This window comes from Pseudorca crassidens, chromosome 8, assembly GCF_039906515.1.
Source record: "Pseudorca crassidens isolate mPseCra1 chromosome 8, mPseCra1.hap1, whole genome shotgun sequence".
Lineage (NCBI taxonomy): Eukaryota > Metazoa > Chordata > Mammalia > Artiodactyla > Delphinidae > Pseudorca > Pseudorca crassidens.
The window spans coordinates 8,346,016-8,363,911 of NC_090303.1; the positions used below are offsets into that span (position 1 = coordinate 8,346,016).

Below are 17,896 nucleotides of genomic sequence, written 5' to 3' on the forward strand. Positions count from 1 at the left end.
GCCAGAGCCTACTCCTCGGAGGGGACCCCGCTACCGCGGCGCCCCGGTGACTGCGAACCGCCGCAGCCTCCCCGAGGGCACGTCTAGAGCCGGGCCGGGGCGGGGCGCCCGCCGCCTTCCTTAGGGCTTGCCTGAGACCCGCCCGCGGCCGGGCCCAAGCGCCTCGGAGGAGGCTTGTCCCCGCTCGCTCGCCGTACCGCGCGGCCCCGCGGAGGGCAGGGCGCGCGGCCGACATGGGCGAGACCATGTCCCGGAGGCTTAAGTTGCAGTTGGGCGGGGACGCGGATATGGAAGAGCGGGCGTTCCCCAACCCCTTCCCGGACTACGAGGCCGCCGCCGCTGTGCCGGCCGAGGAGCCGCCACGTGCTCGCTCCCAGCTCACTCCCGACGAGCTCGGCCTCCCCTTCCACAGCGATGGGAAGGTGAGTCGGCGACCGGCGGCCGGATTCGGGCCGCGCCAGGCGTTGGGGGAGGGGAGCGCCGGCGGTGGTAGCGTCCACCCGCTGCCCCCTCGCCGCGCGGAAGTCACCCACCCGCGCCGCGCGCTGCTCCTGGGTTAAGGCCCTGGGTTCCGCCGCTGGGCGGTCCGGGGCCGGCGAGCTCCCAGCGCGCGGGCGCTGAGCTGCGGTCCTTCCCGGGCGATGTGGCCCTGGAAGGCTGTGGAGCTCTGCGTTGTTAGCCGCTTTCCTCCTGGTAGTGCCTCCTGGCCCCTCGTGCCTTTGAAATACGGTCTTTCGGGGCTCTCGGAAGTGCGGGCCAGGTCTTCGGGGTCTGTTGAGGTGCAGATGTGTTTACCATCGAGGGCCCGCCCCCAGAGCTGTAAAGCGTACCCGCTGACCGCCTGTTGGCACTTTCCCTGGGGCCGAGGTTATCGTCAGCCCTGGCCTCCGGTCCCCTGCTCTTGGAATGTAGGGCTTGGGAACAGCAACCAAAAGGCCTTGTTTCTACACAGTAGTGTTACTGTAATGGGTCTGCTATGTGCGCCCAGGAGTCGGAAATGGAATACGTGTGAACAAGCTAACTCGGTAGGGGGAAGGTGGGCAGAAAGGAATACGTGAATATCGGGACAGCTGTTCTCGTTTTGGTAAAGCCGCGCGTTCACCGGTTAGGTTCCTGTGTTTCCACTGATCTCTGTTCCAACTCCCACTTTACCTCCCTGGCTCCCCATGTATTTTGTGTTTGAAAAGGCATTAGTTCGCCCCAATGAAGGCAATTTTGAAAGAGCTATTATTGGTCTGAACATGGAATCTTAGGCAAGTGACTTCTCTAAACTCGCTCTTCTTGTATGTAATTCAAATCTGGAGAACAATTCCTAACTCACAGGGATGTTAGTGATTGAATTAAAGTATATCAAATGGTCTGTCAAACTGCCTTACGTGGTACCTGGTAAGCCCCCCAATAAATGCATCCTCATTCTTCCCCTGGAAAAGTCAGTGCTCGTGGTTTAGAATTCATATGTCAGCACTGATTTTTTCTCTGGATTTCTTCTGTTTTCACATATATTTCTGTTTTGTTTGTGACTTGGTGTTTAAATCCTTTGTAGTAAAAATAAGTCTCTGGCAAACATTTGAAAAATCTGTCACTCGTACATATTATCAGTTGCTGTCTCAATATTATCCTTAGAGTAAGGAGGCTACTGCAGTTTAAAGATAAGTGAAAGGAACCACTATTTGAGTCTCCCTGAGAACAGTAAAGAGGTGAGAACAGATGAGTTTCATTTTCTACCTCAGAGAAGGAGATAAACGCTGGTTCTGAAATTACATGTTTTTCTTTTTAACCTTTTATATCCAGTAAACGTAATGTTGACGTCAACTACACACCAAACGGGCTTATGTAAAAGAAAATTAAGCCACAAATAACTAATGGGGCTTGTGATATCTCCATGCAATTAAACAATTAAAATAAGTCAGGGTGGGGGACCCATGCCAGTGGTCGTTGTTATATGCTAAAGGAAAGGGGAAGAGTTTTTTCATGTTCTTGAACATGAAAATGAGAGCACATTAAAGGGAGAGAGGGATTTCTGATTTTGAAAGGTGGATATGAAATGGAGCAGGACCCTGTGGTCCGCACTGCGGCCCCCCGCCCATGTCCTCCGCCCACCTTTCGTCTGTAGAAAAACTGCAGGCAAAGAATAAGTTGAATTAGAGAAGTGAGAAAATGCAGAAGCAAAGGAAAGCAATCAAACAGGACAAAATAATAGTAGTTTAGTCATGAAGCAAAGTGAAGGACCTTTAGTTCCTCCTCAGGGGCTGTAGATAGTATTCTGGGCCGCGTCCTTTGAGCTGTTTTGTAGAGATGGAAAGCCCCCCCAGGTGGAAGAAGTGAACTACATGATGACCAGACTGTAGCCATGACATCACCTGCCACAATTCTGAGAACTGGCCTCAAAGAAATCGGAGCAAACCGACCCTGGAACTGAAAACTAAGTGTTCTTAACACAAGATGATGTTGATCAGACCACCACACGACCAATTTCAGGATGCCTGTCAGAGCTGCCTGTGCTGTTCTGCACGTAGCCCCCTGCTTCCACTTACACACCCCAGAAACTCGCTTTTAAAAGCTCCTACCCACTGGTCATCCTTGGGGGCGGGGGGTGTCAGCCTTTGGACACGAGTACCCCCTCCCCCCTCCCTTGGTTTGCCAGCCTCCAAAATAAAGCAAACTTTCATTTCCACCAGCCTTGCCTCTAGAGTATTGGTTTTAGAGCAGCAAGCAGCCAGACCCCACTTAAGGTAAGAGAATGCTTAGATTTAGGGAAGTTGTAAAATAAAATGAACATGAATTAAGTTCCCCTGCCTTCTGTATTGATAGATTGTGATTATTACGTCTTTAATTCTTAGAATATTAAGAATGTAATTAAAATAGAAGTTGTCAAACTATGCATTTGTTTTGATAGACATGAAGTTTCATGAAAATGAGGGTGTTATGAGTTGAATTGTGTCTCCCCAAAAGATGAAGTCCTGACCTGTGGAATGTCAGAATGTGACTCTTGCGAATAAGGTTATGTTAGATGTAATTAAAGTAAGGTCATGCTGGAGTAAGGTAGGCTCTTAATCCAATATAAACTAGTGTCCTTAGAAGAGAGGCAGAGACACACAGGGAGAGAGAAAATGGCCATGGAAAGATGGAGGCAGAGATTAGAGTGATGCATTTGTAAGCCAAGAGATTGCTAGCAAACACCAGAAACTAGAAGAGGCAAGGAAGGATTCTGCCCGGAGTCTCAGAGGGAACATGGCCCTGCCAACCCTTGATTTTGGACTTATGGCCTTGAGAACTGTGAGACTATAAACTTCTGTTGTTTTAAGCCACTCAATTTGTTTCGGCACCCTAGGAAATTAATACAGAGTGTAATTTGTAAATTAGGCATTGAGGAATAATTTTATCATGATGGTGTGTGCTGTTAGTGAGAAAAGATTATGTAAAGTCTACCAACACAGTAACTTTATTGCCAAGTATTCTTTAAGTCACTTATTTGATCCCGTTTAGGTTAGCTGTGTATATGTTGTGGTGTAATCGATCAGTAAAATTCACCTCCACTTCTAAAACCAGATCAAGTCTACTTCACTGAATTATGTTTCTGTAAGTAGGCTTTTGTAACATTTTGACGACATCGGTCCAGATACTATGAAAAGCAGTGAACCAGTGTAATAGCAGCTTTTTTTGTTTTTGTTTTTTAAATTTGGAAGGTATCTAAAGTCAGCACTGTTGGCTACTTCTCTAATAGCCTTTTCTTCCCTTCTTTTTGCTTGATTTCGTTGTGGCCGTGAACTTCAGGCGCTGAATCATGGTTGACGTACACCAGTGTTTCTCAGAGTGCTTCTCCGATCAGCAGCGCCAGGTTTATCTGCTGTATCGTCAAGGATACACTCAGGAGACAGAAACCACACAGTGATTTGGTAGGGAAAGTTTCATATAAAGAATTATTCCTAAGCATAAAGAGATTGGAGTAACGAGCGGTTGCCTCATAAGAAGTAAAGAGAACTCTAAAGGATAGAGGAATAGCCGACATAAGGAGCAGCCCCATTCCTGGGGCTAACAGGGCACTCAAGGGAGAAGCCACTGTTACTATCCATCTATTGCTATGTAAGAAATGATCCCCAAACTTAATAGTTTAATAAACATTTATTATCTCACATAGTTTCTGAGGGTCAGGAATCCAGTTGCTATAGCTTAAAGCCCAGTTGGCTCTTTGTGATTGGTTGTCCTTAGGTTTTGCTTTTGTAACCTTGAGGCATTTACAGGCTTAGGTTTTAGTTTGCTTGCAGAGGCTGCCAAGGCAGTAGAGCCACCTCAGCCTAATGGTCTCCTTGTTTAATTAATCTAACAATACCCCTTTTGGTCACGCTGTCATACGTGAGAGATTGGTCTCGAATGGTGTATAAGCGCCACCCTCGGTCACCATCAGAGTTAAGTTGCCCTTGTCTCATTGTGAAACTCACAGGTTGTGGTGTCAGGTCCATGGAAGAATTGTTTTTGCTGTTCATCTCTTTGTTCACTTGTTTCTGTTTCTCCAAGAGCAGTGAGACCACCTGATGTACTGCTGATGGCTGTGAACATGCGTTTAAGACGGTTGAGAGAATGTAGCCCACCAGGGAGACTGATGGCGACTATGAGGACGATAACACAGAGACTGAAGGCTAATCCTAAGCCAGGGCCCCCATGAACCAAACCAGTTGGTATCAAATAAATCAAAGAATATACCTGAAGGGATAGCATCCTGTTTCAGCCAAGTAGCTTATTTGCTAATTTCTTACGTTTGCTAAAATATCAGAGGGGTTGATCCAGGTACAGCAGGAAGTATTTGCTTTGGTGCACACTCCTTGTTTAGCCAGTAAGTAATCTAAGCAATTCTATTATCTAGAACCACCTTAGCAAGAAAGCCTAGTGACTCTTGTTGCGCAGCTGTGGCCTTGGCAGTAGATTCAGTGATAGTTGCCAGAGCTAAGGAGCATTATCTTCTTGTGCATTAGCAGAGAGAAAAAGCAAGTAGTGAAGTGGCAAAAGGAATGAAGGTTTTTATATTGGAGATGAAAATCTTGTTCTGGGATCTTGGGAGATGCCATCTGCTTCTGGGGAGGAACCTCCCTGGTCAATTTCACTTCAGATCTTCACCTGGTGTGCAGTTCCAAGAGTCCGGAGGAGCCCTTTTTAGTTGAGGGATGTGGATCTAAGGTTCAGGGTCCTGAAATTTGGCTTCCATCTGGGTTTGAGGAGGGGCCTTTCAAGGAAGTTCAAGGGCAATCTTTGTTCTTAGTGATTCCAGATCAGAAAGGTGGGAGAAAACTGGAAATATTATAGACAGTTTGGAGAGTCATAGCCAGGTATTTGAAGAAGCTAGAAGAATTCAGGATCCAGTCCAGTTTACAGGTATATAGCAAACCTCAAAGACAACGAACAGGACTAAAATCTGATATGCACATGGTTGTGTTACAATTTTCTACTGAAACATAATTTTTTTTCTCTACAGTCACCCTCATTTCTATTAAAGATAATCAAAGTAAGGCTAATTTGTTTGCAAAATAAGTTGTCTCATTAAACTTGGCCTGTTTTAATGAGGGGACCTCCTGGGGGCTGTCAAGGGTCTCCTTCAATGTCCTCTTCTGACAGCGGAACTGTCAAAAGATAAACTGAGGCATATTACAAGTGTTAAGAGCTTAGTGAGCACAAACAGATTTGAATCAGGCAGCGCCAAGCTGGAAGTGGTTAGGAGCATTTTTCCGACGAGCCAGGGGAACAGTGAGGGGGTTGGGGCACTGAGCCTCCGAACAGTCGAATGTCCCCATAACTTAATTCTGCATAGGTCTTTCCTCTGTACTGAATTTCTTCCATATCTGTAGTTCCTTATCCGTGGATTCAACCAACTAGGGATTGTGTGGTACTGTAGTATTCACTGTTGAAAAAAATCCCCATGCGGGTGGACGCAGGCAGTTCAACAAACCTGTCTTCTTTAAGGGTCAGCTCTGTAGAAGAAGCGTGGAAGCAAAGCAAGGACATTCTTGATTGGCTGTAGCTTAAAGCCTAGCTGTCTGTGGTTGGTTGTCCTTGGTGTTTTGATTTCATAACCTTGAGGCATCTACGGGCTCAGGTTTTGGTTTGCTTACTACACTTCCAGGGCTTTGGAGCCACCTCGGTCCAGTGGCTTCTGCTAATGAATCCAACAGTGGGGCTTTGCCAGGCTAAGGGGGAGCGCTGCGTGAAGGGAAAGGCAGGGAGTGGAATCTGACTGCAGAGGAGGGAGCGTGAAGAACATTGGGTGGTAACGGGGCTGAAAAGGTAGATTGGAGCCAGTTCTAAAGGACTTGATGGGTCCTAAGGATTTTAAAACTTTTTCCATACAAAAATGAAGATAAAGAGAATTTTTACTTGGAATCTATAACTTGACATTATCTTGAGCTGTTGGAAATTCTTCATTTTATACTTTTTCACTTAATTTTCTGTATTTTTGCTTTTCACTTCAAAATTTGTTGAATGTCATAATATATCATGGAAGCATAAGGAAATAGCACTTTTCAGTTGCCCAGAAAATACATGGGGTCGGCCAAAAAGTTTGTTTGGGTTTTTTGGTAACATCATACGGAAAAACCCAAACGCACTTTTTGGCCGACCCAATAATTTTTCTTTCGTTCAGATGAGCTAAAATGGGGGTGAGGGAGGGAATATACTCTACAGCCTTTCTCCTCAAAGTGAGATTTGTGGACCCAAAACATCAGCCTTTCCTGAATGCTTGTTAGAAGATGCGGCTTCACCCTACACCTAAAGAACCAGAACCTGCATTTAACCAAATTCCCAGGTCAGACAGTCCATATGCCCATTATATTGGAGGAGCACTGCTCTACATACAGCTTGTTGAATTTTCTTTTAATTTTAACCTCCAGCCAGTTTTCAGTTCCTGATATGGAAAGATATTGACATAAAAGCATAAGGGGAAGATTATGTAGGGGAGACTACAAAAATATTGCAAATCAGCATTTCCCATCTGTTGGGAATAACGTGGAGTATAGAGCAGGTGAGAACTTGGATAGACCTGGGTTTGACTCCTACTTTTCTGCCACTTATTAGCTATAGCCTTTGGGCAAGTAATGTGGGCAATGATAGTACCTTCCTAATAGATTATGACTATTTAATTAATGCATTTAAACACTTAGAACAATGCCCATTAACATAGGATAATAGCATTTATCTCATCAGCTTGTAGTAAACGGTTAAGTTGAAAAGGTAATTGAAGTTCTTAATATAATATATTGGTTGAAAGTTGATAATAATATAGTTGTAGAGTAACCCATTCCTCATTAGGTTGTTATGGTGTTTAAGTTAATACATGTAGAGCACTCAAAAGGGTGCCTAATACTGATACAATTAGTACCTTGTTACACATAATTACTAATATATAGGTAAGTAGTTTAAGAGTTCAGTTAATGATAGCTATATTAGCATTATTATGTATCCTGTTTTCTGTCACTATAGCATACAATGTGATAATGAAAAATTGCTTAAAGGTTTATATCTTTAGTGGATTATAAAAAATATTGCATATCCTTTACTTTTTCCTTCTTAGAGAAATGCTTATTCTTGTGCCTTTTCCTTCTGAGGAAAATATAGGCAAACATGCAGTATTCATGTGGGTATGTTCTCAGATTTCTAAATTCCGTACCATACTTTCCTCACTCACATCTCTGCAGTGGGGACACTAACACGCCTGCTGATGGTGGGGAAGGTGAAAAAGGATTATTGGATGTTGGGAAGTCAGCTAAACTCTCTGCCCACAGTTCTGTCAACTCGTGCTCTTTTTATTGGGGCCTCAGCAAAATTGAAAATTGTTGTATATCATGACATGGACCTTCAGATTCGCATGCTTATGCTTGAACCCCCAGACAGGAGCTCTGAAGGTTTAATCCATGGTTAGTGAGGGCTGACTGATTCATTTTTGTTTCTCTTCCCCACTTGACTCTTAGAGACAGGAATTTTTTCTTACCTATGCTTGAATTATTATTATTATTTTAAAAACTATCTCCACACTTGATACTGAGCTAGGACAGAATAGATACTCAGTGAATGTTGAGTGAATAAGTGTACTGAAATAAAAAACTTTTTTTATTAGAATCATTTTTATATATTATTTAATAGCATCATTTTATCTTTAAAATCTCTTCTGTATCTAGAATGTTATATGAGTCATGACCTAGGTCCTCTAGACAATCTTCTAACCTAATATAAGACTATAATATACTTCATGGGTGTCCCAGGGGAGGCCTATATTCTGTAGGGTGGCCACCTAGGAGTCTGCTAGGGCCAGAATAGGTTTGAGCCAATTTTACTTGAATAGAATTGAATATAACAAACTGAGTTTCCTTTTCGGAAAATGTTTCTCTTCCCTAGATTTTAGCTAATACCGTGCAACAATTGTTTAATCAAAAATGAAACCTAGTTTTTCACCGAGAGCTTTCCAAAAATAAATATAATTTGACCACAAAGTCCTATTAACCTTATAATTGTGTATGCTTTGAGCCCTTATAATCAGTTTATTAATATACCATTACTAAGCAGCTGTCCTTGGTTCTTTATGGCAATTCCAAACTTCTTTTGTGGTTATGATATATATATCCCCTACAGAGTATACACAGCAGATTATCAGTTAATTTTTATGACACAAAATAAGTATATCAGAATTGGACAGATGTGTGTGTTTAGGATATGTAGTCTAGAATATTTTCTATTAATAGTGTTACTGAGTTTGAAACAAGAAAAACAGAAACAGACCTGATTATGTAAATATACACCTATTTTTAAAAGAATGAACTATTTTCAAACATCTAATCAAACAGCATTTCCTTGACACACATTCAGTATAGGTAATGATCCTTCTTCTGTTTATTGAAAATACTGCTAGTGAGGGTAGATGTTCCCCCACCATCTAATTCTTTTTTTTTTTTTTTTGCCTTACGCGGGCCTCTCACTGCTGTGTCCTCTCCCGTTGCGGAGCACAGGCTCCGGATGCTCAGGCTCAGCGGCCATGGCTCACGGGCCTAGCCGCTCCGCGGCATGTGGGATCTTCCCGGAGCAGGGCACGAACCCATGTCCCCTGCATCAGCAGGCGGACTCTCAACCACTGCGCCACCAGGGAAGCCCCACCATCTAATTCTTTACTGTCAAAACATACAACTTTTTTCCCCTTTTCTCCTTTAGTAATTCACTTTGAGGTGATGATTGGGGTACTTTTGCTTATGCATTTTTGTTTGAAAATAAAGTGTTAGAAAACCAAGCCCACCTACTTCATATGTGTAAACTGTCACAGAGCATCTTCCCCTGGGAGATCTGAGATTACAAAATATACTTTCCTCAACCTGTGCCCTGGATTAAAAAGATTTGTTAAAACCTTTCCTATGAAAGAATTACTTGCTGATGTATATATACGTGCCTGTGTATACATATACTTGTCATTACTGGTATCTATATATTTGCACATATTCTGGAGTGTATAATCTGTGTATCGCACATACACAAAATGTGGGTTAAAAAGCTATTTTTATTATCTTTAAAAATGTAGACAAGTCATTGTTAGCTTTAATTTCTTTGTCTATAACACGGGGATGATAATGTTGTTATAGGGTTATCAGGATTGAATTAGATAGAGTGTCACAAGTGCCCACCTATGTGAGGAGTATAATAAATGATTTTATTCACAAGCTCTCCTGGTGCATTATTCAAACTCAGAAGTTTGGTTCACAAATACCTGTTCCAAGCATTACCTTTTGCTTTAGGAGTTATTTATTTGTGCATGTTAAACACCTATTTTGAGAGTTTCCACTCTCTATTTGAAGTTAAGATCATGAATTTTAAAGTTAATGATCAATCTCTTTTATGATTTCTGTATTTTTGTATTTTAGGGTTGTATTTCCTCAAACACAGCTTTCATTTAAAAAAATACAGAAAAACATGTAAGTATTAGAAATACCAACATCGTTTTGCTTTATAGCACTTTGGGGCATCCTTGTTTGGGAAAATTGCCTAGTATGTAGGAAAAGAATATTTTCTTTCTAATTGCAGTGCAATTACTAAAAATTAATCTTTGAGTCAGAGAAAAACCTCCCAAGTTCTTTAGCTACTCGTTCTGTTTCTGTGCTTTGTGGAAGATGTGTATTGTATTCATATGGTGTGATTGAGTGAAAGCTGTAGTAAGCCTTTAAAAATTTAAAGGTAAACTGTAAATAGAGAATCAAGCAAAAATTTTCACAACAAGGGCTCAGCATAGGGAGGCCCAGGAACTTTCGAATTAGACAGTCTAGCTACAGCCCCAAAAGCTCAGTCTCTTGTTGTCTCATGTGACCTTGGGCTGGCCTCAGGTTTCTCACCTAAAAAACAGAATCATTCAGTAATGTGAAGATGAATTGAAATGTCACATAGAGGACTTAGTGCTAGGCATATGGTAAAGTGCTCAGTAATTATTAATTATCTTTATAATAATACCATTATTAAATGAGATTAACCAGTTGAAATTTCTCCAAATAGAATTATAGCATAATAAATTTTTTTCTTTGTTCTTGAGACTTTTGTTCCAACATCAACAAATTAGAAATCTCTTTGATGACAGAGAGTTAGAAAATTGGAACTAGAAAAGATACCTTAAAGCGAAGGCAGAGAAATCACTTTCACAATGGAATTTTGTCAAGTATTGAAAGGAATTAGAGTGAGTAATCGTAAGCCTTAGAACTATGCTCCAGTATCATTTATGAGGAATAAAGCACATGCTTTGGAATAAAGTTATCATGCCAGAGCTAAAACTGTACATGAGTGTGTTAGGCCTGCATTCAGCTACAGTAAACGGAAGACTCACCTTGGAAGCATCTTAGATTATTTTTCCTGTATAACAGGAAGTCTAGAAGTAGGCAACTCTTGGTGTTGATTCACTTCAGGATTTCTGCAGTTATGTTGGTCTTTCTCTCATTTTTTTGTGCTATAGTATAAGATGGCTGCTCTAGTCCCAGATTTCTTGTACAATTTTACAGTAGGACGAAGGGAGTTAAAAGAAGGGAGTACCAGCTGTATCTTTCTCTTTTATCAAGAAAAATGAGAACCTTCCAAGAGCCCTTAGAAGACTTGCACTTACATCTCACTGGTTAGAACGGTGTCATATGGCTGCCCCTGGTCATAAGGCAGTCTGGGAAAGCAAGTAGCTCTTCTGGGGTTGGATGCATTGCTGCTGTGAATCTAATCAGGATTCTGATAAGGAAGGAGGGTGTCCTGCAATAAGTGTGGGCTAGGTACTACCTTATGGGTTCTGCCACACCAGGTAATGAAGTGGTAGTACTCTAGTTTTTTTCCTTCTCATGAAAACTATTCTGTATCTCTTTGATTAATGGTGGAAACCAAAGGTCAAGACACAGGAGGCTTACATTACTAACTTGGAGTCAAAAAGTTATTAAACAGTTGGATGGAGAATCAGACATCTATCCTCTTTGACACATAACAGCAGTACATGTTAATTTTTCTGATCCATGAAAACAGGATATCTTTCTATTTGTTTATCTCTTCACTTTCTTTCATCGGAGTCTTACAGTTTTCAGAGTACAGCTCTTTCACCTCTTTGGTAAAATGTATTCCTAAGTATTTTGTTGTTTTTGATGCTATTGTGATGAGACTGTTTTATTTCTTTTTCTGGATAGTTTGTTGTTAGTGTATAGAAACAACTGATTTCTATATTTATTGGTTAGTTCTATCAGTTTTTTGGTTGAGTCTTTAGGGTTTTCTGTATATAAGATCATATCGGTAAATATAAACGGTTTTACTTTTTCCTTTCCGATTTGGATGCCTTTTATTTCATTTTCTTGCCTGATTGCTCTAGCCAGGATTTCCAGTACTGTGTTGAACAAGAGTGCTTACAGTGGCACCCTTGTCTTGGTCCTGATCGTAGGGGAGAAGCTTTCAGCCTTTCACCATTGAGTATGAAGTTAGCTATAGCCATATAGTAAGTATATGGCCTTTGTTATGTTAAGGTGTTCTCCTTCTATTCCCAATTTGCTGAGAGTTTTATCGTGAAAGGATGTTGTATTTTGTCAAATGCTTTTTCTGCATCTATTGAGGGGATCATATGATTTTTATCTCTTGTTCTATTAGTGTGATGTGTCACACTTATTGATTTGCATGTATTGAACCATCTTTGTATCCCAGGGAAAACTCCCACTTGATCATGGTGTAAGATCCTTTTAGTGTATTTTTGAATTCATTTTGCTAATATCTCGTTGAGAATTTTTGCATCCGTGTTCATCAGGGATATTGGTGTGTAGTTTTTGTTTCACATAGTGTCCTTATCTGGCTTTGGTATCAGGGTAATGCTGGTCTTGTATTTGGGAGTGTTCCCTCTTCAATTTTTTGAAAAAGTTTGAAAAAGGTTGGTGCTAATTATTCTTTAAATGTTTCATAGAATTCACCAGTGAAACCATCTTGTCTGGGGTTTTCTTTTTTGGGAGGTTTTGTATTATTGATTCACTCTCCTTATACATTATTAGTTTACTCATACTTTCTATTTATTCCTTTTTAAAGATATTTATTTGGCTGAGCTGGGTCTTAGTTGTGGCACGTGGGACCTTTAGTTGCAGCATGTGAACTCCTAGTTGCAGCATGAATGTGGGATCTAGTTCCTCGACCAGGGATCGAACCTGGGCCCCCTGCATTGGGAGCACAGAGTCTTAGCCACTGGACCACCAGGGACCACCACTGGACCACTATTTCTGATTTGGCCTTGGTTAGTTGTATGTTTCTAGGAAATTATCCATGTTTTCTAGGTTATCTGTTTTGTTCGCATATGGGTTAATCTGCATATAACTTACAGTCAGCCCTTCATATTCTCGAGTCTTCCACATCCCTGAATTCAACCAACCATGGACCATGTAGCACTGTAGTATTTACTACTGAAAAGTATCTGCATATAAGTGGACCTGTGCATTTCAGACCCGTGCTGTTCAAGGGTCAGCTGTATTTCTGTGGTATCACTTGTAATATCTCTTCTTCAGTTTCTGTTTTTATTTATTGAGTCTTCTCTTTTTCTTAGTTTAGCTAAAGGGTTTGTCAGTTTTTTAAAAAAATCTTTTAAAGAAACAGCTCTTAGGGACTTCCCTGGTGTCTCAGTGGTTAAGACTCCACGCTCCCAATGCAGGGGCCCAGGTTCAATTCCTGGTTGGGGAACTAGATCCTGCATGCTGCAACTAAAAGAGCCCGCATGCCGCAACTAAAGATCCTGCATGCTGCAATGAAGATCCTGCATGCCACAACTAAGACCTGGTGCAGCCAAATAAATAAATGAATATTAAAAATAAATTAACTAATTAAAAACAGCTCTTAGTTTTGTTAATCTTTTCTATTATTTCTCTGGTTTCTATTTCATGTATTTTTGCTGTGATCTTTGTTATTTCCTTTTTTCTGCTAACTTTGAGCTTGGTTTATTCTTTTTCTAGTTCCTTGAGGTATAAAGCTAGATTATTTATTTATTTAAGATCTTTCTTTTTCCTTACTGTAGGTATTTATCACTATAAACTTCCCTCTTAGAACTGCTTTTGCAGCATCCTATAGTTTTGGTAATGTTGTGTTTCTATTTTCATTTGTTTCAAGATATTGTTTGATTTCCCTTTTGATTTCTTTGACTCATTGGTTGTCCGGGAGTATGGTGTTCAACTTCCTCACATATGTGGATTTTCCAGTTTCCTCGTTGTTGATTTCCATTTTTATACCAGTGTCAGTAAAGATACTTGGTATGATTTGAGTCTTCTGAATTTGGTTAAGACCTGTTCTGTGCCCTGTCATATGATCTATCCTTAAGAATATTCTGTGTGTACTTGAGAAGAATGTATATTCTGTTGTTGGATTGAACGTCTTATATATGTCCATTGGGTTCATTTGGTCTAACATATGGTTCAAGTCCAGTGTTTCCTTAGTGATTTTCTGACTGGATGACCTACCCATTGCTGACAGTGTGGTATCGAAGTCCTCTATTATTGTTGTATTGTTGTCTGTTTCTCCCTTTAGCTCTGGTATTATTTGCTTAATATATTTAGTTGCTCTGGTGTTGAGTGCATATGTATTTCCAATTGTTAATGTCTTCTTCAGAGGAGTTGACCCCTTTATCTTTATATAATGACCTTTGTTTCACGTGACTGTTTTTTACTTAAGGTCATTTTGTCTGGTATAAATACAGCTACCCCTGCTTTCTTTTGGTTTCCACTTTGTGGAATGTCTTTTTCCATCCTTTCACTTTGAGCTATGTGTGTTCTTAAAGCTGAAGTGAGTCTTTTGTAGGCAGCATACAGTTGGCTCTTGTTTTTTATTCATCCAGTCATTCTTTGCCTTTTGATTAGAAGTTCAATCTACTTATATTTAGAGTGATTATGGATATGTAAGGACTTACTAGTGCCATCTTTTTAATTGCTTTCTGGCTGTTCTGTAGTTTTCTTGTTCCTCTTTGACTCTTGCTGGATTCCTTTGTGAATTGGTGATTTCCCACCATTGTATGCTTCTGACTCCCTCGTCTTTATCTTTTGGGAGTCCACTCAAATTTTTTGCTTTGTGATTTTCATGAGATACATAAAACATTTTATAGCTATAACAGTCTATTTTACTCTGATAACAACTTAATTTTAATCTCATACGAAACATCTACCCTTTTACTCTTCCACCATTTATGGGTTTTTATGTCACAGTTTGCCTCTTTCCATATTGTATGTTCATCAGCAAATTATAGTAGCTGTAGTTACTTTTGATACTCTAGTTCTAATCTTTATACTAGTGTTAAGTGTTAACACACCATCATATTGCAGTGTTCTGAATTTGATTTTATATTTATCTTGATCAGTGTATTTTTTATGTTTCACATTACTAGTTAGCCTCCTCTCATTTCAGCTTGAAGAACTTCCTTCAGCATTCCTTGTTAGACAGATCTAGTGATGATGAATTACCTCAGCCTTTGTCTGGGGAAGTCTTTATTTCTCCTTCATTCTGGAAGGGTAACTTTGCCACAGGGAGTTTTTTGGTTTTGTTTCTGTTTTTTTTAAATTTTTGGCCACGCCGCACGGCATGCAGGATCTTAGTTCCGCGATCAAGGATCGAACCCGTGCCCCCTGCAGTGGAAGCGCAGAGTCTTAACCACTGGACCGCCAGGGAAGTCCCCACATGCAGTCCCCAAATGGAGTATTTTTTATTTTTTTATTTTTTGTTTCATCACTTTGAGTATATCATCCCACGTTCTCCTGGCCTGTAAGATTTCTGCTGAGAAATTCACTGATGTCCCATTGGAGGTTCCTTTGTAGGTTACAGTCTTCTTTTTCGCTTGCTGTCTTTAGGTTTCTCTTTTTGTGTTTGATTTTTGATAGCTTTATTACATTGTGTTTTGGAGAAGGACAACTTGGGTTGAAGTAATGGGGTAATCTGTTTATTAACTTCATGAACTTGATGTGCATATCTCTTCCCAGGTTTGGAAAGTTCTCAGCCATTATTTCTTTAAATAAGTTTTCTGCCCCCTTTCTCCCTCACTTTTCCTTCTGGAACTCTAATGATTTGGCTGTTGGTTTTTTCAGGATGTCTCATAGATCATGTAGGCTTTCTTCACTCTTTTTTATTCTTTTTTCTCTTCAGACTGGGTTCTAAGTTCCTATCTATATTGTTGATTCTGTCTTCTATTTGATCTGCCTGCTTTTGATGCTCTCTATTGCATTTTTCATTTCATTCATTAAATTCTTAAGCTCCACAATTCTATTTGTTTATTTTTCAGTGATTTCTATTTCTTTGTTAAATTTCTCATTTTCGTCACATACTGTTTTTTTTATGTCATTGAATTGTTTTTCTGTGTTTTATAGCTCATTGAGTTTCCTTAAAACAGCTATTTTGAATTCTTCCTTGTGTAAATATTAGATTTTCACGTCTTTACGTTTGGTCACTGGAAGATTATTGTGATCTTTTGGTGACGTCATGTCTTCTTGATTTTTCATGTTCCTGGTAGAGTCCAAAATGGACCAGCGGGAGCTACATTCCTTTAATGCCCTGGGAATCTTATATGCTGCTATCTGACTTGCGCCCTCTCCCCAGGCCTGGACTCCCTCTGTAATGCTCTGGATGCATTATGAGAAGTGAGAGAAATAGGTCTCTTCATCGGAGTCCTGCACAGAGTTAGAAACCAGGCAGTCACTCAGTGGCTCTCCCTTTCCCCAGATGGAGAAATAACGGGCCATCTATTTAGCCATATGCTATACCTGAACATTAGGTGATGCCAGCAGAGACAAGCTGTTACTCTTACCCACTTGAGTGGACCCAAACTCCTTTTTTTCTTTTTCCTCCAATGGAGTGTTGGTACTTCTCCTCGGGAAATCTGGACTTCCACAGAGGCTATCTCATCCGAAGGCGACTGCCTAAGTCACTGTTCTGCCTGCACTCCCAGACTGTAGCTGAGGGGCTGGAACCGATTCAGTCTCCTGTAGGTTTCACAGCCGGTACTGAAGTCTCTCTGCTTATTACCTAGTTCGCTAGTGGGCTAGCTTTGCCGTGGGTCCCTTGGTGTATGGTGCTGCATTCCACAACTCACACGAAGGCACTTCCGTTGGTGGATGGATGCCTAATTTTTGTTGTTAAAGGGGAAAACAAAAACAAGGGATGTGTTGTACTGCCATGATGTTGATATTACCCTGGTTTAGGTTTTCAATATTTATACTTATTAATTTTTTCCTGAATGTACACAAGAAGTTTCTGGATCAGAGATTTCTTATTTACTAGACAGAAAATAACCAGTGAGTGGTTCCCTCAGTCTCACGTCTTACCTCTTTGGCAGTGAAAGCCAGGTCAAATGTCCTACCTACACAAAGTCTGTATTGTAGGCAAAGAATGAAGAAAAACAAGTTTTCTGTGTTTTTATATAAGGGAAGGAGACAACTGTCTCTCCTTCCCTTTCTGAGAGAGTTTCATTGGAAATATCAAAGTCTTTGGAATATAAATAACTCTCTCTGTGAAAAGACAGGCCCGTTTGTCTTCAGTTCTATGACTGGGAAGGGTTTCCCTGCTGTAGCTTCTCATCCCCTTTGAAATGTAGACACAGCCCTCCGGGGTTAAGTAAAACCTCCCCGGGGCTTTTACAATGTATACTATTGTAACTTAGTTCCTAAGGTTGCTTTTAGTCCAGAATCCCAGATTTCAGTAAAATTTGGCCTGAAAACTCTAACTGTCCAGTAACATGAAAATATTTTCCCTGCAGTCCCACAGAGGGATGTTTCTTTATGATAAAATCTGTCAGGAAGATCTAGCATTCCTAGATTTGTCTATGCCAAATAACAGAACTACAAGTACGCTAAAGAAAAAAAAAGAATTAAAGGGAGAAACAGACAATTTCACAGTCACAACTGGAGATTTTAATACACCTCAGCAATTGATGTAACAACTGGAGTCTTCAAAAATCATCAAAGGCAGAAAAATCTGGACAGCACTGTCAACTACATGTTTAAGAATACTGATAAATTTCCCTTGAGAAAGATCACCAGCAGTGAATAAGAATACCTGTTATCTTAGCTCCTGGCAGCCTTGGGAGTTAACATTTTTTAATTTTTTTATTATTTGTTAATCTGATAGGCAAACGACAGTATTTGTACTTACTTGCATTTCATTAATCGCTAAGTGATTGAACATTTTTGCATATGCCTGTCATTTGATTTTTTTTCTTCTTATAAGGTACGTTGATAATTTTAAGTGTATTTCTATATTGTTATATAGTTTTATTTATAATATTTTATATTGCACATATTTCCCCTTGTCATTTTTTAAACCATCTCATGTTTTTTAACTTAAAGAAGTTAAAATGTTTGTGTAGTCAGATACATCTCTTTCCTCTTTTTTTGTTTTTTCCTTTGATTTCTTCAACTTATTTTTTGTG

The 17,896-nt window shown here is 40.3% G+C and overlaps 1 protein-coding gene across 3 annotated transcripts in view; it reads left to right on the forward strand.

Annotated features, from left to right (window-relative positions):
* The window catches only part of LANCL2 (LanC like glutathione S-transferase 2), a 58,079-nt gene continuing 40,183 nt past the window's right edge, over positions 1-17,896 (forward strand). The window contains exons 1-2 of one of the 3 annotated variants that reach the window (XM_067745694.1): positions 292-422; positions 9,885-9,935. Coding sequence is in view for 2 of the 3 variants with exons in the window: in XM_067745693.1 (XP_067601794.1) it covers positions 234-422 (189 nt within the window). In the remaining variant the exon portion in view is untranslated. Of the gene's footprint in view, positions 423-9,884; positions 9,936-17,896 lie in introns of all 3 variants that reach the window. The other 2 variants (XM_067745693.1, XM_067745691.1) reach the window with 2 other exon arrangements.